General features: G+C 41.6%; 1 protein-coding gene across 2 annotated transcripts; it reads left to right on the top strand.

The window, feature by feature from the left end:
* Positions 1-45: 45 nt before the first annotated feature.
* Positions 46-26,338, top strand: RIOK2 (RIO kinase 2). Of its 2 annotated transcripts, none has more exons than XM_002713932.6 (10): positions 46-265; positions 3,218-3,356; positions 3,850-3,966; positions 8,396-8,571; positions 11,391-11,479; positions 13,400-13,591; positions 16,154-16,246; positions 17,515-18,039; positions 20,564-20,660; positions 25,887-26,338. In XM_002713932.6, the coding sequence occupies exons 1-10, from the start codon at positions 200-202 to the stop codon at positions 26,049-26,051; spliced, it is 1,659 nt and encodes a 552-aa protein (XP_002713978.3). In that variant the 5' UTR covers positions 46-199; the 3' UTR covers positions 26,052-26,338. The 2 variants fall into 2 exon arrangements, with proteins under 2 accessions (XP_002713978.3, XP_089169186.1); XM_089313060.1 differs by having other exon boundaries at positions 73-265; positions 24,318-26,338.
* Positions 26,339-26,688: the final 350 nt, after the last annotated feature.

The raw sequence follows: 26,688 nt of genomic DNA, 5'->3' as shown, positions 1-26,688 counted from the left end.
AATAAAACGCCCCCTTGTTCCCCGCCCGGCGCTCCATCACACAGGCGACGCCTCACTCCAGCACGCCCCGGGGACCAGAGCGCCTTCTTTCCGCGACAAGGACCTGGAGCGCACGCCGGCGCATGCGCAGGCGACGCGCGGCCGTCACGCACGCGGGAGGCCGTGCGCTGCGCGCCGGGCTGGCTGTGGAGCCGCCGCCATGGGCAAGGTGAATGTGGCCAAGTTGCGCTACATGAGCCGGGATGACTTCAGGGTCCTGACAGCGGTAAGAAACGCTTCCCCTGTGACCTTCCCGACGGTGCGTTTTCAGATGGACAGAGCTGAGCCGGCGCGCCCCGCGCCTGCGGACGCGCCGACGCTGGGAACCGGGAAAAGAGCCCTGGAGAGTCGGATTTTTACAGGGCTTATGTGTGGCATTTGTCGTCCCCCAGCGAGCGCCAAGGCCCCGTCTCCTAGTCATTTTCCTTCCCTTCTGGTCTCTCCCCGAGCTGGAGAGACGCTCGCCTCGCCGTGGCCTGGTCTCTGCCTCGGGCTTCCGGCAGCCGGAAGGGTTTGAGTCCCGTCCCGAGGACACTCGGTGCCTCTGAGTGCATCCTCAGGTCCCAGTATTAACCTCAGATTCTCTCAGCACGTTTGCCGGGGCTTTTCATAGCGAACTGGACGGTATCAGGGAGTAAGGGCCGGGAAGATGGGAGAGGACGCGGGAATGCAAGGCTCTGGGCGTCCGGCGGAGGGTGCGGCGAGTGCTGTCGTTGAATTGTGTAGTCGGGGAAGACTCCCCGCGTGCGAGGGTCTCGTCTGTTTACGGTTGTGACCAAGGTCCACAGGACTTTCTTGTTTTGTTTTTGTTTAAGTTATTGTCTCTTGGTAGGCAGTAAATTAATATCCTGCGACGTGAAAAAAAAAAGAATGAGAAGTTAATAAGGAGCCTGCTCAGCTGTAGAAGTTGGGGGCAGTGACAAGAGCAAGACCCTAGGGTGGGAAATCCCTGAAGAAAGGAAAGACCGGCGTGACTGGGGCGGAGTGAGCTTAGATTGGAGACATACCTGGGAAAGTCGTTGCCAGATTGTGTACCATACAGCTTTTCAGGCTTGGTAAAGGTGGCAGGGGACGGGGAGCCACTGAACGTTTCTGGTCAAGGCACAGAGATCAGTGACGTTAACGAAGCCAGTACTTTTCTTTAGGACCCATTATGGTTTGATAAGGAGTGAGCCCCATGCTGAAGACTCTGTATGGTGTCATTATGTGATGGCACTCAAGCATGTCATATGAGTCACACTGGTTCTTGTACTATTTTTAAGGCTTTATGTTGGATTTTGGAAATGAGTCTTAAATAGCAATACCCAAGGATTAAACTATCAAAGACAAAAATCTATATGAAATTCGAAGACACTCTTCTTTCTCTCATACATCCTTCAGGTCAACTGGTCTTTGTGTAATTACCTACGATCACCTCTGAAAGCTCCCTTCTCTGCTTGCTCAGCACATTGATCCATTCCTTACTGCCTCTCACAGTCACGAGGAATAGTGTTAGATCCTGGAGAGACAGGGTCCAAGTGTGCAAGATGAATTAAGTTAAAGTGTGAAGTTTGGTGGGACATCAAAATGATGACAGATTTATCTTTCCAAACTTGGACTCTTAATATTCAAATTCTTTCTAAGGGGGCCAGCACTTAACCTAGTAAGGTTAAGCCTCCGCCTGCAGTGCCGTCATCCCTCATGAGTCCCAGCCACTCCACTTCCCATCCAGCTCCCTGCTAATGCATCTGGGAAAGCGGTGGAAGATGGCCCAAGTGCTTGGCCCCCTACACCCACATGGGAGACCCAGAAGAAGCTCCTGGCTTCAGATCAGCCCAGCTCCAGCTGTTGCAGCCATTTGGGGAGTGAACCAGCAGATGGAAGACCTCTCTCTCTCTCTCTCTCTCTCTGTAATTCTTCCCCTCAAATAAATAAATACATATTTGAAAAATTAAAAAATTCTCTCTGGAGCCCACCAAAGAATACTCCAGCCATTAAACATGACAGCCCAGTCTCAGTTGAATTTCACCACTGCCAACACCTTTTCTTACCCTCTTCTTCCCTTTAATTTCTTTGTCTCTTTATATATGATTTGTTGGCCCTACCTTTTTTTTTAATATTTTTTTTATTTATTTGAGAGGTTGAGTTACAGACAGCAAGAGGGAGAGACAAAGAAAGGTCTGCCATCCGCTGGTTCACTCCCCAATTGGCCGCAATAGCCGGAGCTGCGCCGATCCGAAGCCAGGAGCCAGGAGCTGCTTCCGGATCTCCCTCACAGATGCAGGGATCTAAGGACTTGGGCCATCTTCTATTGCTTTCCCAGGCCATAGCAGAAAGCTGGGTTGGAAGAGGAGCAGCCAGGACTAGAACCAGTGTCCATATGGGATGCTGTTGCCACAGGCAGAGGATTAACCTGTTGTGCCACAACACCGGCCCAGCCTTACCTTTCGATGTGAATTTCCTGCAAAATTCTTTCACCAGCCTTTCCTTTTGTTCCATTATTTCTTGGTGATGGCATCCACTTTACAGTCTCATCTTTCATCTCTGCCAAAAAATAGACCCTGTTTCCCCAATTATGAGTTGACTCCTAAGTTCCCAATTTCCCTGTAAACATCTGCAATTGACTTTTATGTGCTCAAACCAAATCAGTCAACTTTACCCTCTTCCTTGTTTCCCAAACTACCAAAAAACATAATTTTAAATTGTACTCTTCCTCCTCACTTCCAGCTTAAATTCCTCTCTCCTTTTGCCCTCCTACATCAAAACGCAAAACTTCTTAAAGCCCTTGAAGTCCTTCCTTTGATTATCACTAAAACATTTATAGTTTTTCAAGACAACTGTTTAGATGTCAGCAGGTATTTTAGGCTTCATCATGTATCATTATCTATGCCAAGGACTCAGAATCTGTACCCTTGAAGTGCAGTAGAGATATGTTGTTAGTGATTACATATCAAATTATAACTGATGGTAATTTTGTTTCATAATTATGATTCCCCAGAAGATGTTCTAGTCAATGGCAGACTGCATATGCAACAGGGATTCCGCAAGATTGTATCACTTAGTGACATAGCAGGTGTCTTAGTTTGTGAAAGTGCAAAACTTGCCTAATAACCCATGTCTCAGAATGTATCCCTTACAGAATTTTGGTAGACAAGGCTTTATGGTAGTTATGATCATATAATGATTCCTTTCATTTCAGGTTGAAATGGGCATGAAGAACCATGAAATAGTTCCCTGCAGTTTGATTGCTTCTATAGCCAGCCTTAAACATGGTGGCTGTAATAAAGTTTTAAGAGAATTAGTGAAACATAAACTCATAGCCTGGGAGCGTACCAAAAGTAAGTATGTTTTAAGACAGAATTCGTGATTTTTTTCAGGTAATTGGTTTCCTCCACAGCAGGTGTTCCAAAAGCAACAGGTAGAAGTTGCCAGACTACTAAAGCACTAAACCAATTTAACTAATAGTAAAGCACTATTACTTCTATCATATTCTTGTTGTCAAATGCGTCACAGGGCCCACCCAGGCCAAAAGGGAGGCCAGAGAAAGGAGTGGCAAGGTCACACTGCAGAATAGCAAGTGGAATAGAGAGCTTATTGCTGCCAGCCTTGGAAAGTACAATCTGCCACAAAACTCACTCTGGCATTACATGTCAGACTTTCTGTGGGGAGGGATGAGGGTTTTTCAGACCTATCACAGATCTTTACATTTATAAAATACACTAAAAAATAATTGCTATAAAAATGAGGTGAAAAATGGATACAAATAAGCGAAAAGTCTTGGTCAAATTAATATAAGAAATTCTAAACTTAAAATTCTTCCTTTTTGTCTAGCTGTCCAGGGCTATCGGCTGACAAATGCAGGCTATGACTACCTCGCTTTGAAAACACTTTCTTCTAGACAGGTAGTCGAGTCTGTTGGAAACCAGATGGGTGTTGGCAAAGAATCAGGTTAGTGCTGTTACTGCTATTAGAATATTTTCTTTGCTTTTATTTGTATTTCACCCTGAGAAAGCATTCCTGTTTCATTTTTAACATTTTGTTCATCCAAACAGTAAATTGGAAAAGGTTATAAACATACCCTTAGTTTGGTATGTTATTGTTTTCTGCACAAGTCCTTCAACAAGAATTAATTTAATTCTAACAACTGAAATCTTTGGTAAATATTTTCTTTGTTCTTATTTTGCATCTGATGAGCTATACATTTGTAATAATTAAAAATAGGTGCCACAGAGGAGTTTAGGAGACAGTAACTACAAACCACACACACAGTTTTTCATCCTAACAATGTAATCAGGCAAAGATAAGCATGTGTAGGACACAGAAAAGGTAAGAGTAAAGAGCAGGGAGTGATTTTCTCTGTGCCGTAGCCATTTGTGTCCTGCTTTTAATTCTTTGCAGTTATATTATTTAAACTGAGGAAGCAAAGTTAACGTTGGAAATACAGGAATTATTAGGAAAGCTATGCCGAAGATTTGTGGTACTTCATATGATTAGTGTGTTTTCTGTACTGACATCCATTTTGCAGCATATATTTAGGAAGAGATGCAGGAGTGCTCACTAACCACAGCACAGGGTTGGGATGTGTGTGGAAGATGTATAAGCAGAAATAATGAAGAACCCCCTTTGGGGTAGGCTTCTGTTAATTTTTTTTAAGAAATTCGTCATATGGCAAAATCATAAATATTAAATATGAGTGTATAATTAAAACTAAGGGGCAAGTTGTTATGGCACAACAGGTTAAGCCACCATTTGGTTAAGCCACTCCCATATTGGAGTGGTGATTCAGGTCCTGGCTGCTTCCAATCCAGCTTCCTGCTAACGTGTCCTGGGAGGTAGCTGATGAGGACCCAAGTGCTTGGTCCTCTGCCACCCTTGTGGGAGACAGATGTAGTTCCAGGCTCCTGGCTTTGGCCTACCTCAGCCCTGGCTGTTGTGAGCATTTGGGGAGTGAACTGGTACATGGAAAATATCTCACATTCACTTTCTCACTCTACCTTTCCAGTAAATAAAAATAATCATACATTTAAAAAAATAAATGTCTTATTCCTAACCTATTCTCAGTCTCCTGTTACTATAGCCTTTCATATTCCTCTAGAGTTTTCTGTATAAATACTACTATATTTCTATGTATTAAGAATATATGCACATACATTTCACAGACCATTTTAATCAGAAGTGAGCAAGCAGTGCTCACTGTTCTGCATCTTGACTTTTGTCCACTTGCTGCATCTTTGATGCCACTTCACAGCAGCAGGTGCATCTTGCTCCTGGCTACAGGGCATTACCATGTGTGGGTCTCCATCTGGACTTTACTGGTTCCCAATTCAAAGTCACTTGTGGTACCTCTGCTCCTTCTTGTAAGTAGTGACAAAGTGAGCACCCTATGCAAACGTCTCCATGCGTGCACGCAAATAAGTTTGTAAAGGTATTTTTAGAAATTGAATCATTGGGGGATGTATTAGTATTCTGTGGCAAAATAACACAGATTGGTGGTATTTTTCTCATGGTTTTAGAGGCTAAAAGTCTTAAGATCAATGTGTGATGTCTCCTAAGGCCTCACTTAGGCTTGCAAACACCTGTCATGACCCTTCATGGCCTTCTCTGTGTTGCTGGTGCCTCTTCTGATAAAGATACTATTCCTGTTAAGTTAGGACACCCCCCCCCCATTACCACATTTAGCCTTAAGTACCTCTTTAAAGGGCCAGTCCCCAAACCATTGCATAGTGGGTTAGGACTTTAATTTGGGGAATTTTGGAGGAACACAGCTGAATATATAACAGGTCAATCACTTGGAATTTTGATATTATCAAATTTCCCTGCACTAGTTTGTAATCCTCTTAGCAATGTCACTGAGCCTTTGTTTTAAGAGTTGATTTTTTTTTTTTTTTTTTTTTTAATTTAAAAGGCAGAGTAACAGAGATCTTCCATCCTCTGGTACATTCCCTAAATGCCCACAACAGCAGGGACTTGGCCAGGCCAAAGCCAGAAGCCTGAAACTCCATCCAGGTCTCATGTAGGTGGCAAGGACCTAAGCACTTGGGCTGTCATGTGCTGCCTTCCCAAGTGCATTATCAGGAAGCTGGATTGGCTACCCAATATGGGATGCAGGCATTCCAAGTGGCAGCTTATCCTTTTTTTTTTTTTTTTTTTTTTTTGACAGGCAAAGTTAGAGAGAGAGAGACAGAAAGGTCTTCCTTCCATTGGTTCACCCCCAAAATGGCCACTGTAGCTGGTGTGCTGCGCCAATCCGAAGCCAAAAGCCAGGTGCTTCTTCCTGGTCTCCATGTGGGTGCAGGGCCCAAGCATTTGGGCCATTCTCCACTGCCTTCCCGGGGCACAGCAGAGAGCTGGACTGGAAGAGGAGCAACGGGGGCAGAATCTGGCGCCCCAACTGGGACTAGAACCTGGTGTGCCAGTGCCACGGGCAGAGGATTAGCCTAGTGAGCTGTGGCGCCAGCCGGCTTATCCTATTGTAATGCAGCCTGGTTTGTTTTTTGTTTTTGTTTTTGCCCCAAAGAAACCTTTTATTTAAGGAATACAAATTTCATAAGTACAACTTTAGGAATATAATGATTCTTCCCACCACTCGCCCTCCCACCCACACTCCCACCCCTCCTCCTCCTCTTTCTTCCATTTCCCAGTCGCATTCTCCATTAAGATTCACTTTCAATTAACTTTATACACAGAAGACTAACTCTATATGAAGTAAAGATTTCAACAATTTGCACAAACTGAGAACAAGTTTTATGGGTAACTCTCATAATACAACTCATTGAGCACAGAGGTCCTTCAAGGAAAGTTAGTACAGTGACTCCTGCTGTTAATTAAACAATTAACACTCTTATGTATGATGTCAGTGACCAACCGAGGCTCTTTTTTCTTCTTTTTTTTAAAGATTGTATTGAGAGAGAGAGTTACAAACGGTGAGAGGGAGAGACAGAGAGAAAGGTCTTCCTTCTGTTGGTTCACTCTCCAGATGGCCGTAACAGCTGGAGCTGTGCCAATCAGAAGCCGGAAGCCAGGTGCTTCTTCCTGTTCTCCCATGAAGGTGCAGGGGCCCAGGCAGTTGGGCCATCTTCTACTGCTTTCCCAGGCCACAGCAGAGAGCTGGATTGGAAGAGGGGCAGCCAGGACCAGAACTGGTACCCATATGGGATGCCGGCGCCATAGGCAGAGGATTAACCCACTGCACCACGGCACCAGCCCCCAACCGAGGCTCATGACATGAGCTGCCTAGGCTGTGGAAGGCTTTTCAATCCATAAACTCTGTCAGTATTTAAACAAGGCCATAAGCAAAGTTCTCTACTCCCTTCAGAGAAAAGTAGATCCTTCTGATGGCCAGTACTTTCCACTGGAATCTTACTCTCAGAGATCCTTCATGTAGAATATTCTTTGCCACAATAGCTTGGCTTTCCATGCCTGAAATGTTTTCATGGGCTTTTCATGAAGCCTGTTTCTTAACAGAAATTTAATAATTAAAATTTCCTCATGAGTAATGAGGATATACTCTAACTGTTGGTTTTACAAATAACATCCTGTTTTGATAGTTAGCAAACTACTTATTGGAAGATCTCCATTTATAGAATTATATTCTAACAATTGAGTGGAACTTATTAAGGAGCAATTGAGGAATTGAACTTCATGCTGTTGAAAAGGAAGATATTAAATCCCTCCTTTCACAGGACATTAAGGAACAATTAGATGTTTTTCCATTAAATTGTTTCCATTAGATTGTTTTGACATAACAGTAGATAAGTGCATTAAGCAATAACCTTTGACACATGGTATCTCTGCTTTCATTTATAGTAGATGTTCATATATGTTGACTTATAATTTGGAGTTGTAATTAAAGTAAAATGGTGAATGTGTGGAATACGAAGAGTTTTGCCAAAAATTTCTAGTTATATTATGAAATAAAACATACTTGAGGACCCAATGTTGTGGCAAAGCTGGTTAAGCTGCTGCCTGTGATGCCATCATTCCATATAGGCTCCGGTTCAAGTCCTGGCTACTCCACTTCGTATCTCATTCCCTGCTAATGTGCCTGGGAAGACAGTAAAAGATGGGCCAAGTACTTGGGCCCCTGCCACCCACATGCAAGACCCAGATGAAGTTCAAGGTTCTTGGCTTCAGCCTGGCCCAGCTCCAGCCATTGCAAACATTTGGAAAGTGAACCAGTGGAGAGATTTCTCTGTTCCCCCCGACCCCACCCCATCCCCCCACCCCCCACCCCCGCCCAACCCCTGTAACTCTGCCTTTCAAATAAATAAATAAATCTAAAGAAAAATACTTGATACAAATAAAGTCAGACCCAGTTAAAATTTTTAACTCAATGGAAAAAAAGTATAATGATGATCTACTTAAATCTTGGCTCTAGATATTTACATCGTTGCAAATGAAGAAGGACAGCAGTTTGCATTGAAGCTTCATAGACTAGGAAGAACTTCCTTCAGAAATTTGAAAAACAAGCGTGACTACCATAAACACAGGCACAATGTCTCTTGGCTTTATTTGTCTCGTCTCTCTGCCATGAAGGAGTTTGCCTATATGAAGGTAATTTTTAAGTCATTTTACATTTTCTAACCAAATGATACATGTACTTTGAAGGTCTTAGAAACAGGCATCAATCTGCTGCCCCCATGTCTCCTTACCTCCAGACCCAATCTCTATAATCACTGTGCTGTTCTTAGAGGGGAGAGTGGGGGGCAATCATTCTTTTTTTATTTTTTGTTTTTTAAGACTTTATTTATTTGAGAGGTAGATTTACAGAGAGGAAGGTCTTCCAGCCACTGGTTGACTCCCTAAATGGCCACAATGGCCAGAGCTGGGCTGATCTAAAGCCAGGAGCTTCTTCCAGGTCTCCCATGTGGGTGCAGGGGCCCAAGCACTTGGGCCATCTTCTGCTGCTTTCCCAGGTCGTAGCAGAGAGCTGGATAAAAAGAGCAGCTGGGACGTGAACTGGTGCCTATATGGGATGCCTGCACTACAGAGGCTTAGACTACTCTGCCAGTGCTGGCCCCTCTGTAATCACCAACTCTGTAGACTTATTTTCTTAGTGATTTCCTCCTAGTGAAGATATTTTTCATTATTATTAATACATGAAGGCAATATGTATTCTATAGTATTAACATTATGGAGCAGCCTAAAATAATTAGCGATATTGTTGCTTCACAAATCTGTAAATGGGAGTATACATGTTCAGCATGTATAGTTACAGACGTCTTTCTCTAGTTGAACATATTATATATAATTACCATCTGTAGAAACCTTTTGCATAATTAAACAAATGTCAGGTTATAAATCTGTAAATAAATGAAAAATAGTAAAAATTGTTAGCCTTTTACTTTAAGTTCAGCAAAGATTTGCTACTTATCTTTAATACCCAAATAAAATATCTTCAATAACAAAGTTTAACAGAAAATAACACTGTGTGTTTATTATTCTGTCCAATAGACATGGTAATAATTTATCTTCATTTTTTAAAATTTTTGAATTTTTGAAAATTGCTCCAGTGTGAACAACAGTTGCACTTGTTGTTCTTTGAGTCATTTTAATTTGTGTGTTATGTATTTCTTGTCTTATGTCTGTGTCTTAGGATATTCAATCAGTAGTTAAGCATCTTGATAGGAATTGTTAGACATTTTCCCAAACTGTGATAGATGTTTGCATTAAAGGACGGAAATGGAACATTTCTCTCCCAGGAAAGAAGATAAAGCTAAATGCTAGACAGATACTGAAATCTCCAAGGTTATCATATGCTGTCAGTTCAGGCATGTTTCAAATGGTCTTCATTGAAAAACACTCTTTAAAAACAAAGCAGACAGGAGCCAGTATTGTGATGCAGCAGGTTAAGCCACTGTTTGCAGCTCCTGCATCCCATAGCAGGGTGCCCATTCAGTTCCCAGCTGCTCCACTTCCAATATAGCTCCCTGCTAATGTGCCTAGGAAAGCAGCAGATGGTAGCCCAAGTGTTTGGCCCCTGCCACCCATGTGGGAGAGTTGGTGTCAGTGTGGACCAGCTCTAGTTATTACAGCTATTTGGGGAGTGAACCAGTGGATAGAAGTGTCTCTCCCTCTCTCTCACTCTGTCTTTTCAAATAATCAAATTATTCTTAACAAAGCAACAAACAAAAACTGGAAAATGGGGAAGTAGTTTAGTTCATCTCCACAGAAGGCAGGATGTAAAATAGAAAACCCTTTAAAATTCAGTTCTGGGATAGGATGGGGTAGAGTGAAAGAGTGGATCCCAAAGATCTCATGCACTGTTTCTTAAAGGTGGGAACCTGATACCAACACACATGGACCATGAAAGAATTTTTTAAATTATGTGTTGAGTTTAGAGAAACTTCAATACAGCAAAAGAGTTGGTGATTGAGTGGGAGTTCAGTAGAGTCATGAAGTTTGTATGTGACTTACCTGTAAGGAGATGATGTGCTTTGCAAGAAAGCTAGTGTGGGCAAAGACATGAATGGATTTGAGCCCTCTCTGTATAAGCGACACTGAGATGATTTCTCTGACTGTGCTGCTGGGTGCCTGTTAGTATTTGGAGAACTAGGACTGGAAAAGTAAATTAAAGAGAACCAGGACAAACTGTGGGTTTGTTTTGTTGTTGTTGTTTTTAATGGAATGTGGGCCTAAGTATATTTGTCTAATATTGGTACATAGATTAGATCAGGTATACTAGCTAAAGCCAGAATCCTGGTGGAGACCAGGCATAAATGACAAAGGTCTACTTAGAAATGCTAGCATTCCAAATGGCACAGGGCATAAACCCAAGGTACTTTGAAAGAAGTGGTAACATGGATTTATAAACAAGAGGAAATTAGGTGTAGTAAAAAAATTTAGATCCATTTGAGTCAGACTACTGCTGTTTCTGTGTTTGTCACATGATCCATTTATTGTGGTCTCAGGGAAAGATCAGTGGTGCATGAACTAAAGGGTCTGCTCTTTACAGTCTACTTTATTTCCTAAAATGCCAGAAAACAGAGTTCCCTACGTACCAGTTTGTTTTCATTTGAATAGTTTAAGCACATTTAAGCAAGTGACAGAGATTTATAAAGTAGGAAATATCCTAAAAGACCTTGAGTTTCTTGAGGACAAATATTTTTGTGGTATTTTTGTAATTTGCACAATGCATAATATTTAGTAAGTGTTCATTTTTGGCAGAAAAGTGAATTCAAGCAAATTTTAGTTTAAAATTTGTTTTTATGTGTAGCTTATTCTACATAGTAGTTAAGCAGTACATGAATAACCATGTGTTAATTATAATTTTGTAAAGACTTATCTGCTTTGTTTTGGGTTTGGGAAGGTATTGTTTTTTAAAAAAAATAATGACTTCTTTAATAGCTTATACATGTTTTGCTGTGTTTTAGGCATTACATGAGAGGAAATTTCCAGTTCCAAAACCAATTGATTACAATCGCCACGCAGTGGTCATGGAGCTCATAAATGGCTATCCTTTGTAAGTATTCACTACTGTCCCTGAAATCATGGCTCAAGTTTGGTTGATTGGTGTTAATAAAAGCTTTTTTAAATTAACATACTGTTACTTTTGGGAGGTTAGAAATTGACTTAAGACTTTAAAATTGAAAACTCAGTTTCATTCTGATAGTATGGACTTTGCAATCTCTATGATTCATTCATTCATTTATTCAGTAAGTTCAGCAGTGACCCAAAGTCCTTTCCTTGCAGAATTTACATTCTAATGGAAGGAGACTTGCAGTAAATAATTGAGCAAGGAAATGCAGTGTTTCAAGTGGTATAAGTGCTATGGACAAAAATAAAGAAGGGTAAAGAAGATAAGAAGTATGAAGGTTGAGATGAGAGACCGCTATTTTGCATGGCGTGGTCAGGAAAAGTCTCATTAGTGAGGTGAAAACTTATCAGTGCAGAAACTTGAAGAGGAAAGAAACTATGCAGCTATATGAAAGGCTATTCCGAACACACACGTCTCAGGTGAGCATAGAGTGTTGTAAGCAGTGAAGAGACATCACATTTTCATAGGGAAGCTCTGGCTGCTATATGAAGAACAGAGACTTGGGGGAAACAAAAACAGAATTAGGAAGATGAGTTACGGTACTCTTGTCGAATCCAGCAGGAGAAGAGATGATGGTAGCTGTTACTGCTGTGATAGTCCAGATGTGGTGGAAAGTGGTCAGATTCTGGTATGATTTTCAGGGAGAACCTGATTGGTTGGGGATTGGATATGGATGTGAAGGGTTGAGTCAATGATAACAGCAAGGTCTTTGGCCTGAGTTACAAATTAATAGAGGAAGAAGTTGCCACTTAGAAGCAGGAAGAATAGTTTGGAGTTAGAGGGTGGAGCAGAATCAGAGATTCTGTTTTGGGCAGGGTAAGTTTGAGATGTCTCAGAATCCAGGGGAGCTGGTGTATATATAGTGTTTGAAGCCATGAGCCCAGCCTGATCACCATGTGTGAATCCTACATAAGAAAAAAGAAGAGGTCCTAGGATCAACTTTTGAGGAACTCCAAAATTTAGAGGTCAGGGAAAAGTTGAAGAACCAGTAAAAAAGACTAAGGAGGAATGATCGGTATGGAAGGAATAAAACTTGAAGAGCATTGTGTCCCAAGAGTTAAGTGAAGGAATGTGTTTCAGGGAGGGCACAGACCAGAAGTGATGATGACCAGGATTGACCTTTGAATTAAACAATGTGGAAGTCATTGGTAGTCTTGGCAAGAGCATTTCATTAACAAGAGGTGGATGAAAGCCTATGTGAAATGGGTTCATTAGAGAAGGAGAGGGAATAAATTGGAAAAAACCTGTGTAAGAGTTTGGCTGTAAAGAACAAAGAGGGGCTGATATTGTGGCTTAGTATATAAAGTCGCCACCTCCACTGCCAGAGTCCATTATGTGCACCAGTTTGTGTCCCAGCTGCTCCACCTCTGATCCAGCTCCCTGCTAACAGACTGGAAAAAGCAGCAGAAGATGGCCAAAGTGTTTGGGCCTCTGCCACCCATGTGGGAGACTTAGATGAAGTTCCTGGCTTCTGGCTTTGCCCTGGCCCAGTGCTAGCCATTGTGGCCAGTGGGGAGTGAATTAGCAGATGAAAGGTCTCTGTGTGTCTCTCCTTCTCTCTCTTTGTAACTCTGACTTTCAAATAAATAAGTAAATCTTTAAAAAAAATAAAAGAAAACCAAAGGAAAAGCATAGCAGTAATAGAAGACAGAGTCTAAGCAGGGTGGCTTTTTTTTAATTTATTTGTTTTCTAGTACTTGGAAGGTATTATGTTTGCTGGTAAGAATAAGGAGAAAGATACTGGGAAGATGGGTTGGAAATAATATATGTGCATATACAAACATACTTTTATTAAAATCATAAATGAGTACGTATATTCTCTCTTCGTATGTAAAATACCTTCAGGTGTCAGATACATCATGTTGAAGACCCTGCATCTGTATATGATGAAGCAATGGAACTAATTGTCAAACTTGCAAATCATGGGCTGATTCATGGAGATTTCAACGAATTCAATCTCATTTTGGATAAAGATGACCATATCACCATGATTGATTTTCCACAGATGGTTTCAACTTCTCATCCCAATGCTGAGTGGTATGTACTGAAACTGATTCTGGATGTGAGTGTGTTTAGGTGTGATGAAATCTTTTTTCCCCCTATAATTTTCCAGTTCTTGTGTTTTTCCTCATGAGACAGTCTTACTCCTCAGTATTTTAAGGAGGAAAAAATGTACTTTGATCCCATTTTTAAAACCTTTTCACATGGCATTGTGGCATAGTAGGTTAAGCTGCCATTTGGGATGCCTACATCCCATATCAAAGTCCCAGTTGGAGTCACAGCTGCTCCACTTCTTGATCTGGCTTCTTGCTAACGTATACTTGAGGCAGCAGATAGATGATGGCCCAGGGACTTTGGGTCTTTGCCAGCCATCTACCTACCCACTTGAGTTCCCAGCTCCTAGCTTCATCCTGGTCAGCACCAACTGTTGGAACAAGTGGTTAGAAGATCTCCAACTCGAACTTTCAAGTAAATAAATTTCAGAAGAAAATTAAGCTTGTATATTGGGAATTTGAAGAATTGCCTTTTTTAATGTAAACCACAGTGAAGATAGTATAAAAATAATTTGGATTACTCTGTTGTAATTTGACAGTCAAAAGTCAAACTTTGTTAGCCGTGGAACCCTTTGTTCAGACAGTTTTGAGTGGAACCGTGGTTTTTAAAGCAGGTCTGTGCCTACTCAGGGACATGGAGTGAAGAGCCCTCAAGCCACCACCACGTGCTCTTCCCCTTTCCTCACTTCTCCATGGTCACCTTCAAGAGAGCTTCAGCAAGCACAGCTTAGTAATCCTAATGGCCTTCGAAAAAGGTGTGGTGTGGGACTAGGCTCAGTTGCCAAATTAATGATAATTATCTTCGTTTTCTTTTTTTTTTTTAAGATTTATTTATTTATTTGAAAGGCAGATTTATAGAGAGAGGAAGAGACAGAAATCTTTCATCTGCTGGTTCACTCCCCAAGTGGCCACGAAGGCCATGACTGGGCCTGGTAAAAGCCAGGAGCCTTGAAATCATCCAGGTTTCCCACATGAGTGGCAGAGGCCCAAGTCCTTTGGCCATCCTCCACTGCTTTCCCAGGGGGATTAGCAGGGAGCTGGATCAGATGTGGAACTGCCAGGACTCAAATCACTGCCCATCTGGGATGCCAGGGTCAAAGGTCGTGGCTTAATCCTCCTGTTGTTTTCAGCTTTTATTCAATTAGTAAAAAAATTCATGTGAAATTTCCATCACTTGCACAGAACAGCATCACTTTTGTACTGTTATAATCATATTTTTTACTTTATTTAGCCACTTAAACCAATAAGGTTGTGAAATGCAACCTTTTCCTTATTTGCTTGTATTCCATGATGCAATTGAGGGTAATCAAATTACAAGTGTGTGTGTTTTTTTAACTCCTATTTAGTTTTATGAGAAACAGCTTTTCCCTAAAGTAACAACTGGTGTGTGTGTGTGTGTGTGTGTGTGTGTATAATTCTTGTAAAGTTTAGGATTGAAGCAGTTTTATGTTATGCTAGAGAAAGAAATGTTACTTAAAAATAATTTTTAAAATTATTTCCAGCAAAACAATACTAAATATTCATGGCACTTGAATGATCAGTACTCTTGGATGATGACTAATCATCATTTTTATTAATACAGAGTAGCAGAGTCACACAATAAAGAACATCTGGGAACCACCACAGTTAGAGAAGGAATTGATGACAGGTTATGATGTTCCGAATGATTTAATTAGAATTTTTATGAACCCTAGTACTGGGGAAAGGAGTTGGGCTGAGCACTTGTGGTTGAGATATGATTAAGCCCTGTCACTTTGCTTTTGAAGAAACGACTAGTTGGGGAGATAGGAGTGTATGTAAAATGATCAGTTTTAAAATATACTAAGATTTTGCCAGGGTGCCCTGAGCGAAGAAGAGTGATATTGTCTTCCCTATTTCCAAACTTCTTTCTCAAGATAGTAATTCAGTTAAAATTTAATGACATAGTCAGCTCCATGTCATCCTGTCTTTAATTCTTCATTATCTAGAAAGCTTCTAGAGAATTGAATCTGTTCTTGCTGCTCTATGCTGACTTAAAAAGCAAACTGGTATGCAGAGGTCCTTCTACACTCAATCCAGATCAGCATGTCTTCAGATTGGGTGAATGTTTTTGATAATTATTGTATATTATCATAAACATAATTCAGTAGTCCCCAGACCCTTCCTAAGGAGTCATTAATCCCTTTTTATCTGGTTTTTCCAATTGGCTAGAGGCTCTGGCATGTGTTGCCATTGGGAACACAGCCAGCCGACTGGGAACTAAAGAGGGTAAGTGTCCTCGGGTTCACACTCACTTTCCCTTAGTATGTCCTCATATTCTGAGTCATGCTATGAGAAAACCTCGACTTCCCTACCCACAGGAACTGTGTTAAAACTTTTAGCCCTTGAACTTTCCTCAGGTTTTTCATTTTTAAACACAGGCTGCTCTTTTGTATCTCTTTTTCCTCTGTAACATCTTTCTCCTTCCTAGAAGGAGCAGGAGTATCACAGTAAATGATAAGGTAACGTGATTGGCTAATGAAAAAGCTCACAATGCCTGTATCAAAAATGATTCTTCCTTTTGCAGGTATTTCGACAGAGATGTTAAATGTGTGAGAGATTTCTTCATCAAACGTTTCAACTATGAAAGTGAGCTTTATCCAACATTTAGTGACATCAGGTTTGTACTCCGCATTGCTTAAAATGATAGGACCTTTTCAATATCTGGTTTATTTAGTTCGAAAAGTTAACCCTTGCACCAAAAAAAAAAATATATATGTAGTGATCTTTGACACCTAATAATTACTGTTAAGGGCCATTGTTCTGTAGCATATAAATGAAATTTTAAAACTTGAAAATTCCTGCCTTGGGGCTGGCATTGTGGCACAGCAAATTAAGCTGCTGTCTACAATACCAGCATCCCATATCAAAGACCCAGTTTGAGTCCCAGGTGCTCTGCCTCCGATCCAGCCCCCTGCAGGGCCTGGGAAAGCAGTGGAAGATAGCCCAAGTACATGGGTCCCTGCCACCATGTGGGAGACACCACAGAAGAGGTCCAGGCTCGTGGCTTCAGCTTGGTACACCCTCAGCTTTTATGGCCATTTCAGGAGTGAACCAGCAGAAGAAAGAGCGACCATTGAGGGGTGATCCAACGGAAAAGGAAGACCTTTCTGTCTATCTCACTGTCCACTCTGCCAGTCCAAAAAAAATAAATAAATAAAGAGCTCACTTGCTCTCTGTCATACTATCGCCTTCTTTTTTTTTTTTTTTTTCCTAAGATTTATTTTATTCTTTTGAAAGGCAGTGTTACAGAGAGAGGTGGAAACAGAGGAGGTCTTCCCATCCATTGGTTCACTCCCCAAATGGCCGCAGCGACCAGGCATAGACCAGGCCAAAACCAGTAGCCAGGAGCTTCTTCCAGGTCTCCCATGTGGGTGCAGGACCCAAGCACTTGGGCCATCCTCCGCTGCTTTCCCAGGCCACAGCAGAGATCTGGATTGGAAGTGGAGCAGCAAGACTCAAACCAGCACCTGTATGGGTGCCAGCTCTGCAGGCCAGAGCTTTAACCCACTGTGCCACAGCACCAGCCCTGCCTTTCAAATAAATAAAAATAATCTTTGAAAAAAGTAAAGGAAATACCTGTTTGGTCCTTTGAGATACTGCTAAAGAAATTTTAGCCCCCTTTGGAAGTTAATTTACCAAACTAATAAATATCAATTGAATTTTTGTAACCTTCTTATTAGTATGTGTTATAAAAAGTCATTTTATTCTTAAAATGACAGCATGTCATTTATATTTGCGTATGTAATTTCTGAGTATTAGGTTGTAGGCAAAGAAAAACCTTTAAATGTTTTAACTATTAAACTCACTTGGGAATCAGAATTTATCAAATAATGGGTACTTAGATAACTATGTTTTCTTTCCCTTTTCAACTCCTTTTTTCCCTAGGAGGGAAGACTCTCTGGACGTGGAGGTCTCTGCCAGTGGCTACACAAAGGAGATGCAGGTGGACGATGAACTGCTGCATCCACTCGGGCCAGATGATGGGAATTCCGCCACAGAGCGGGGGTCTGACTGCTCACTTTCTGATGAAGAGGCATCGGAAGAAGCAAAGGTCTGCAGGTCAGAGAATGAGAGTGAAAAGAGCTCTGTGGATGAAGCAAGTGGCCACTGTCCCAGGTCACCTGGAGAACTCGAGCAAACAAAGCAGGACAGTTTATTCGGGGAGTGTGCTGGCATACACGTGTTTGAAATGACTGGATTCAGTCAGGCTTTGGAGGAAGTGAAAGGACAGGTTGTTGAAAGCAATTTAACAACTGAGCTTTCTGGGGAGAAAAACAGAACTGAAAATGGCACGTGGCAGGATGGTCTGACTGGTCCCGGAGGAGTCCCTGCTGGCCCTGAGGAGTGTGAAGACGAGTGCCCCGATCTGATTGCACTGTCGTCACTAAACAAGGAATTCAGGCCTTTCAGGTATAGATTTTTGTTGATTGCTTTTCTGTGTCGAATCTTTAAGTTAATGGGTTTTTTGGTTTTTTTTTTTTAAAGATTTATTTATTTATTTGAAATCAGAGTTACACAGAGAGAGGAGACACAGAAAGAGAAAGACAGAGAGAGAGACAGAGGTCTTCCATCAGCTGTTTCACTCCCCAGATGGCCGCAAAGGCCAGAGCAGCGCCGATCTGAAGCCAGGAGCCAGGAGTTTCCTCCAGGTCTCCCATGTGGGTGCAGGGGCCCAAGGACCTGGACCATCTTCTACTGCTTTCTCAGGCCAAAGCAGAGAGCTGGATTGGAAGTGGAGCAGCCAGGTCTCGAACCAGTGCCCATAGGGGATGCCGGTGCTTCAGGCCAGGGCATTAACTTGCTGCGCCACAGCGCTAGCTCCTCTAAATTAATGTTTTAGGGGAAAACAAATGATATGACAGTTTCATTCGCTATAATGATGGGTAAATGAAAGTCAGATAGCCTTTTTTATATTTAAAACTCAAAATATCCTTTACAATTGACCTGATTCTAGGCAGCCTATTGATTAAGCTTCATGTAATTCTGCCTTATACTACAAACTGATGTCTCATTATAAATTAATGAGGTTTTGGGTAGATATATTTTCATAATTATACATCTCATGTATGTTTGATTATTAAGACGTAAACATGTAAAACATGCAGTAAATGTGCTTTTCTGTGTCAGGCATCTAAAGTGAATTTACTCTGGTATTTTGAGCTTTCTGTACTTTTGTTCCTGTACAGCTAAAATCATATAATGGCATTGTGTTTTTAAAATTTATGTCTTGGAAAAACTAATCCATGAGGCTAAGCTTAGATTAGCAAAAGTTCTAAAATTTGATTTTTAGATTTGGGGTAGCTTGTCCAGAAACCAGCTGTAAGTTAATAAATAGTAATGCAGAAGTTAAAATTAGACCAGAAATACATGTTGACACTTATATTTTAAGGTTGTCTTTGTTTTTGCAGTTTTGTATATGAGACAAAGTATGAGAGTTTTGCTCCTTGTCCATGTAGTTCTCTATCTTAAGCCTCAAGGCTATTGCCATTTGAGTCAACTTGGAAAATTAAGCGGACACTTAAGAGACAAAAAGTCAAAAATACAGTCGTTCGGGATTCTGATTGTATTACTCTGGATTCTGTAGAGAAACAAAACCAACACAAGATATTTACAAGTGTTTCTCAATTTGCAGTAGGATTATATCCCTATAAATTCTTCCTGAGTTGAAAATATCATCAGTCAGTAACACATTTAATGTACCTAACCCACTGAACGTTCTAGCTTAGCAACACAGCACGCTGTAAACAATCAGCTGTCCACCTTCATAACTGCATGACTAAGAGGTGCAGCTTGCTCCTGCTACACGGCATCATGAGAGAGAATGCATTGAATATTACTAGCCCAAGAAAAGATCAGAATTTGAAGTATGGTACTTACCAAATGCATATTGCTTCTTGAACCATCATAAAGTTGAAAAATCTGAAGTTGAACCATCAGAAGCCAGGGACTATTTGTATGAAGAATTGGCTCACGTAGTTATGGAGGCTGAGCAGTCCCCCAATCTGCAATCATTGCTGGTGGAGTCACAGGAGTGCCAGTGGAATATAGATCCAGACCAGACACCTGACAAAGAGGCAATAGTGTACACTCCAGTCAGAATCCAAAACTAGAAGGCTGATGGGCCAGCTCAGTCAGGCAGAGAGAGTAAGTTGTCCCTTGCTCTGCCTTCGTGCTCTCTTTGGGCCTTCAGAGGATTGGGTGAAGCCTGCCCTCATTAGGGAGTGCCGCTTCCAGAATGCTCTCACACATGCACCCGGAATAATATTTAACATTGTAACCAGTTCACGGTGATGGAAAAGACCTACAAAAGGATAAATGGTCTTCTGAAGAGATAATAGGAGTAATTATTTGTTCTCCCTTTCTGGATACATATTAGGTAGAGCTTTTATTCAAGGTAGAAGCAAAATATGCTGAAAAAGTTGACTATTAGAAGTTAATGTTGTCTGAATTCATATACATTAAAATTCTGAGCAATGTGAAAACAATTTTTCTACCTTAGTAGAGCAGACTCAGAGTACTCTCTCTGGTCTCATTATTTCCACATTGTTTAACAAGGTGACAAAGTCTCAGAAATTTAAATTGGGAAGAGCAGTTTTGCATGGTTCAGTAAAAGGAGAGGTTTATTGGAAAAGAGGCATATGAATTGTGGAAGAATAGTAAATTTTGATGGCTAAAACATTTTACCAATTTTAAGATGTTGATATTGACAAGAAGAATGCTGAAAAATTAAAATTACTGATACGTTAGACCGAAGTGTTACAGTTTTAAAAACTTCATAAAAATTTTAAGTATAATATTAAGTATAATAATGTTTCTGGCATACTTTATACCCAAGTTTTACTGTCCTGCAGGGGGTGGTGGTGGTAATTTAATCAAGTATGATTGGTTGCATTGCGAAAATTAAGTTGATTAATTATGGGGCTTTTTGTTTTAGAGATCAAGAAAGTTTGGGAAATCTTACTCAGTGTAGAACAAGAACTCTGAGTGTTACTTCTGCAGGCAGTGTTGTAAGCTGTTCAACAATTCCTCCGGTGAGTATTCACTCAACATCTGTCAAAGGTATATTGGGTCACTACTGTGGATCGGTTAGTGAATTCAGACACTGTGAAGACTACAAGGTATGCAGGACTCAGACATTTGTATTGCCTGAGTTCACTTTTAGCTAGAGTGATCAAATCTTGCAGGGGAAGAGCAGCACATAAGTGAGATTGACTTAAAGGATAAAGTCATAGAAATTTAGAACCAAGGGACACTGGATTTTCATGTGGTTTGGTCCCTTCATTTTAACAGGAAGTTGAGGCCCAGGTAGGTTATGTGACTTTGCTCAAAGTTCCCTGACCAGTGACAGCTTGCAAATGAAGTGTGGTGAAACACCAACTTCATTCATTAGCTTGTTCTTACATTTTGAAGGAGAAGAGTAGGTGATTTTTAAATTTTTGGTGTCTCAAGTTTTTGTTGGACCCTTTGGATGTTGGCAGCAGTGTCCAAAGAAATTTCAAGAGGGATATTTTCTGGACAAGATTGGGCACAGTGCAACTCCTGCTGAGCAGCAGTTTTGTCTGCCAGCTTCCTTTCAGAGCTAACCAGGAGTGTTTGAGAGAGAATCTTACCCCTCACTGCAAAGCCATTCTCTGTGGCCCATGCAGCCTTGGCTCTCCTGCTCACTGATGGCAGTATTGTGGAAAAATGCCACCCTCACTGCCATTTAGGAACAGTGTGAACTTAGAAGTACCACTGTTTTGGGATGAATGAGACAAAGCTACTCTTCATTTTCCTATTCCTCTCCTGAGTCCTTTGGCTATCAGGTGAAGGACACTGGTGTGTAAGCCTACAGCACATACCCCTGCTTCCTAACCGGACTTCTAGATTAAGCAGTGTTTTGAAAATTGTAACTTCAGGTAGCTTTCTGAAAATTTATTTTCTGTCCACCATTAAGAAAGTAAAGCACGGTAATTTAGCCATATTTTTCCACAAAAATGAGTGTTGGGTTTTCCCTTCTGCCTAAGGAATCACATTGAGTACAACTGAAGCTGGGTATTAGTGATAAACGTTATAATGAGCAAAAGAAGCTAATAAAACCAGATCTAATCAGATGAAAGTAAATTTGAAAGAAAATAAGTTTGTATTCCTGAATTTTTTATTCCAAGTCCAGAAATTCTGTCAGTAAGCATGACTGTATAACCCAGTGCCTGGGTTCCATGGTGGACTCCAGCTGCTGCTGATTCACCTCCCTGATAATTTGTACCTGAGGAGGCAGAGGTATTCGCTCAAGCAGTTAAATTCCTGCCACCCATGTAGGAGACCTGGATTGAGTTCCTGGTTCCTGGCTTCATGCCCCAAGGTGGGAGACCTCTGCCTGTTTTGTTCTCTCTGTCTCTCAAATAAGGGAGAGAGCGAGCGAGAGCGGAGAGAGAAAGAAAATCTCCTTTCAAGTATTATCAACCTATCTTGTCTTTATTATGGATTTCTCACACTTCATTATTGCCTGTACACTCAATTATTGGGATGTATTTACTTTGCTTTCTTTGGTTTCTCATAATCAAAACATTTCTCCAATGTCTAATTATAGTAGTATAAGATTAGTAATTATATACAAAGAATAGTTAGACAAATTGCTAATTCATGCTACTTCCTTAAATTCTAAGTTATGCTCGCTTTGTGTATGGAGATGATGGCACTGCTGTTGTCAGAACCCCAGTTAGAATTGTATTTGCATGTTTTACCTCGTTGTTTTTTGGTTTTTTGGTTTTTTTTGTTTTTTTTTTTACAGGCAGAGTTAGGCAGTGAGAGAGAGAGAGAGACAGAGAGAAAGGTCTTCCATCCGTTGGTTCACTCCCCAAATGGCCGCTATGGCCATCGCGCTGCGCCAATCCGAAGCCAGGAGCCAGGTGCTTCTTCCTGGTCTCCCATGCGGGTACAGGGCCCAAGCACTTGGGCCATCCTCCACTGCCTTCCCAGGCCACAGCAGAGAGCTGGACTGGAAGAGGAACAATCAGGACAGAATTTGGTGCCCCAACCGGGACTAGAACCCAGGGCAGCGGCCATTGGTGGGTGAACCAATGGCAAAAGGAAGACCTTTCTCTCTGTCTCTCTCACTGTCCACTCTGCCTGACAAAAAAACAACAACAACATTAACTTAACGGTTGTTTTGGTATCAGTACAGAGCCAAAAGATTTGTGTTTCTTGAAATTATGGTTTTAAGATCTGTTCCTTCTTTAAATATTTTCTAGTTTCTACTTATTGGCCATTTGTGAACTCTATTCTTGCTAATCTTTAACAGAATTAAATTGTAATTAAACAGTAAAGCATATTTGCTTTTTTTTTTTTTTTTTTTTTTTTTTTTTTTTTTTTTTTTTTTTGACAGGCAGAGTGGACAGTGAGAGAGGGAGACAGAGAGAAAGGTCTTCCTTTTGCCATTGGTTCACCCTCCAATGGCCGCCGTGGCCGGCGCATCGTGCTGATACAAAGGCAGGAGCCAGGTACTTATCCTGGTCTCCCATGGGGTGCAGGGCCCAAGCACCTGGGCCATCCTCCACTGCACTCGCTGGCCAAAGCAGAGAGCTGGCCTGGAAGAGGGGCAACCGGAACAGAATCCAGCGCCCCGACCGGGACTAGAACCTGGTGTGCCGGCGCCGCAAGGCGGAGGATTAGCCTACTGAACCGCAGCGCCGGCACCATATTTGCTTTTTAAGTAGCTATGCGTGTGGCTACTATCTAGTGGAAGAAGTTTTTGGCTGTAGCAACAATAAAAAAAGAATGTGACTTCCATTAATATTTACATACTCCTTAAAGTAGCACACAAGTCTTTTATTTCATGTTTGCATCATTTTTAAATATATTAAGTAGGAATTTTCTCCCACTGGATTGTTTTGTTTGTTTGTTAGAAATTTTATTTTATTTGAGAGTTGGAGTTACAGAGAGAGAGGGAGAGAGCTCTTCCATCTGCTGATTCACTCCCTAGATGGCCAAAACAGCCTGGGCTAGGCCAGGCCAAGTCCAGGAACCAGGAGCTTCTTCTGAGGCTCCCAAATGGGTAGCAAGGGCCCAAGTACTTGGGCCATCTTCTGCTGCTTTTCCCAGGCCATCAACAGGAAGTTGAATTAGAAGTGGAGCAGGGCCGGCACCGCGGCTCAGTAGGCTAATCCTCCGCCTTGCAGCGCCGGCACACCGGGTTCTAGTCCTGGTCAGGGCGCCGGATTCTGTCCCGGTTGCCCCTCTTCCAGGCCAGCTCTCTGCTGTGGCCCGGGAGTGCAGTGGAGGATGGCCCAAGTGCTTGGGCCCTGCACCCCATGGGAGACCAGGAGAAGCACCTGGCTCCTGCCTTCGGATAGAAGCGGTGCGCCGGCCGCAGCGCATCGGCCACAGCGGTCATTGGAGGGTGAACCAACAGCAAAAAGGAAGACCTTTCTCTCTGTCTCTCTCACTTTCTCTGTCCACTCTGCCTGTCAAAAAAAATAAATAAATAAAAGAAGAAGTGGAGCAGATGGGACACAAACCAGCACCCATATAGGAAGCTGGTGCCACAAGCAGCGGCTTTACCTGCTGTGCCGCAATGCTGGCCCCACGTGCTGGTTCTTAACGTGAGGAAAAATAATCATGTAGGATTTGTAAATTGTTCTGAACCTAAAGGGGAAACATGCATTCAGTCCGTCGTCTCCTTATTTTGCATGACATGGTTACCCTTGCAGTTTCATCAAAGTAAAGAATAAGAGGACGACTAGAAGAGGACTTGGAAGTGCTCTGGAGGCCAGTCTGCCTTCCTCCAGTAGAAAGCTGGTGCCCGTGCTGCTCTTCCTTCTCAGACTTTCCATCTCCTCTCTGTTGGATGCCTCTCTCCTAGTCCTGTCTCCCTCTTGTTCACGGCTTTATTCTCCATAGCTACCAAAGTTTTTGGAATGAAATGGTTTTGGGAACTTTATTATTAAAGATGCCTTTGTTCTGTCATCACGCTTGACTGGAGGGCTGATTAAGTGTTCTATTTGTGGTTCGGAAATCATTTTCCTTCACAATTCTGCAAGCATTGCTCTGACTTGAGGCTTCTAGCATTGTAGTTGCAAAGATGCCATTCAGACCCCAGATTCCAAACTCTTGCAGAAGTGGGGAGGCAGCGGTGCTGCTTGGCTTCCTGGGGTAAGAAGGGTGCTGAACCCGTTAGCCAGTTCTGCCGTCAGTCCCGACACTCACGGAATGTCAGGTGCTTCCATGTCTCGGGCTTCCCAGATGTGGGTAGCTGCCTCTCCTCAGTGTCAGCCTCTGTAGAAACACGTCTGATTCCCCTGCTCCATTTCCCCTCCTCTCACCTCCTCCCACCAACAACCTTTAAACGAAAACAAAGAGGGAAACTTGTTTACAGCTGTGTATGGACTGTAGTCTGCTCCACTATAAAATAATCCCACTCTGCACTTTGACTCGTCTGACCCACAGCTTTATATTCTGCAGCCCAAGAAACAGGACAATAGGAGACTAGTGCTTCTGGCTCCCTTTTATCTCTGAAATCCATTTTTCTTTGATTTTTCAACTCAGCAGTTTCTTAAGTGCCTCTTTGTGCCAAGCATATGCTGGGACACATGAAGACAACCTCGGCTTCTTCTCTTGAAATATCATCTGCCTTTGTAGGAGACAAGCTGGATGATGCTAGGTTATATACAATTAAGTAGAAGCCTGAAGTGGTTCTGAGAAACAAAAGGTCATTGTGGACTGAATATTTCAGATTTCATCCTCATCATGCAAATCATGTGACATGTGTAGCTTGGGTCCTAAAGAATAATTTGAATGTACAAATCGTTTTCTATGAGAAAGCATTCTACAGCTCCAAAAAAGCTGTATGAAAACTTTTCCCTGCTAGCTGATGCCATCAGGTCATTTCTACAGCACAGTTATGAAAGTATTCTTGAATATACTGGCCAATAGTGAATGCTTTAGAAAATAACTTCATATTACAAAATGGACCACTGGAAAGCAGAGTTGTTTTTTTTTTTTTCTGCTGTTCATGGTGGACACTAGGTGGCGCTATGATGATATGTTATCTAAAGAACTGTGCACTGTACTTTTTGCTATAGGGGTAAAATCTGTTAGGAATTTCATTTCTCCCATTTTATAACATTTTTTCTGTTTTATTACTGGATCATATAGTGCTGCCAGTGGAGTTTTTAAAAATACACTTTTAAAAAGAAATTTGAAAAGTATCAGCAAATAGAGATGTTTGTTTTATCAAAATGATTCACTATCCCAAATACTAACTTCTGAAATCTTTCCAGGAACTGGTAAAACAGAAGGTAAAACGTCAATTGACAAGACAGCAAAAATCAGCTGTGAGACGTCGATTACAGAAAGGAGAAGCAAATATATTTACTAAGCAAAGGAGAGAAAACATGCAAAATATTAAATCAAGTTTGGAAGCAGCCAGCTTTTGGGGAGAATAACGTGTTTTAAGATCTTGGATAGGGACTGGCATTGTGGCACAGTGGGCTAAACCTCTGCCTGTGATACCCATATTTTAGTGCTGTTTTGAGTCCTGGCTACATTTGGGAAAGCATTGGAAGATGGCCCACGTACTTGGACCCTGCCACCGACCAGATGAAGCTTTGGGCTCCTGGCTTTGACCCAGCCCAGCCCTGGCTATTTGGGACATGAACCAACGGATGGAAAATCTCTGTGTCTCCCTCTCTGTTGCTCTGCCTTTTAAATAAACAAATACTTTTTAAAAAAATATCTTTGATAAGCCTAGTGTGTGTTTTAAGCTACTATAACCCCCATTTCTCTCCACCTTTAGTTTTGTTTTAAATAGAGGCCAGTATGTGAATACATACGTAGTGCTCCTTTCATCTATAAATTTCTCATTCAATATGTTTTCCAAAGACTGTTTATGGTAATTTTGCTGAAGAGTCTTTTTAAAAAATAATTTAGATAGCTATGGTAAGTCTGCTAAAATAATTTTTTCGAGATAAGTTTATTAGAGATTTTTGTATTTTTTAAAAAATCATTAATCATTTTGCTTTTTGGTCTCTACCAAGAACAGGTAGATTATACTTGTTTTTAGATCCCAGCTCTTAAACTTAC

The sequence above is a fragment of the Oryctolagus cuniculus genome, chromosome 14, assembly GCF_051225735.1.
Source record: "Oryctolagus cuniculus isolate XC-2025 breed Fujian yellow rabbit chromosome 14, ASM5122573v1, whole genome shotgun sequence".
NCBI classification, from domain to species: Eukaryota; Metazoa; Chordata; class Mammalia; order Lagomorpha; family Leporidae; genus Oryctolagus; species Oryctolagus cuniculus.
This window is presented reverse-complemented; position numbering and strand designations above follow the sequence as displayed.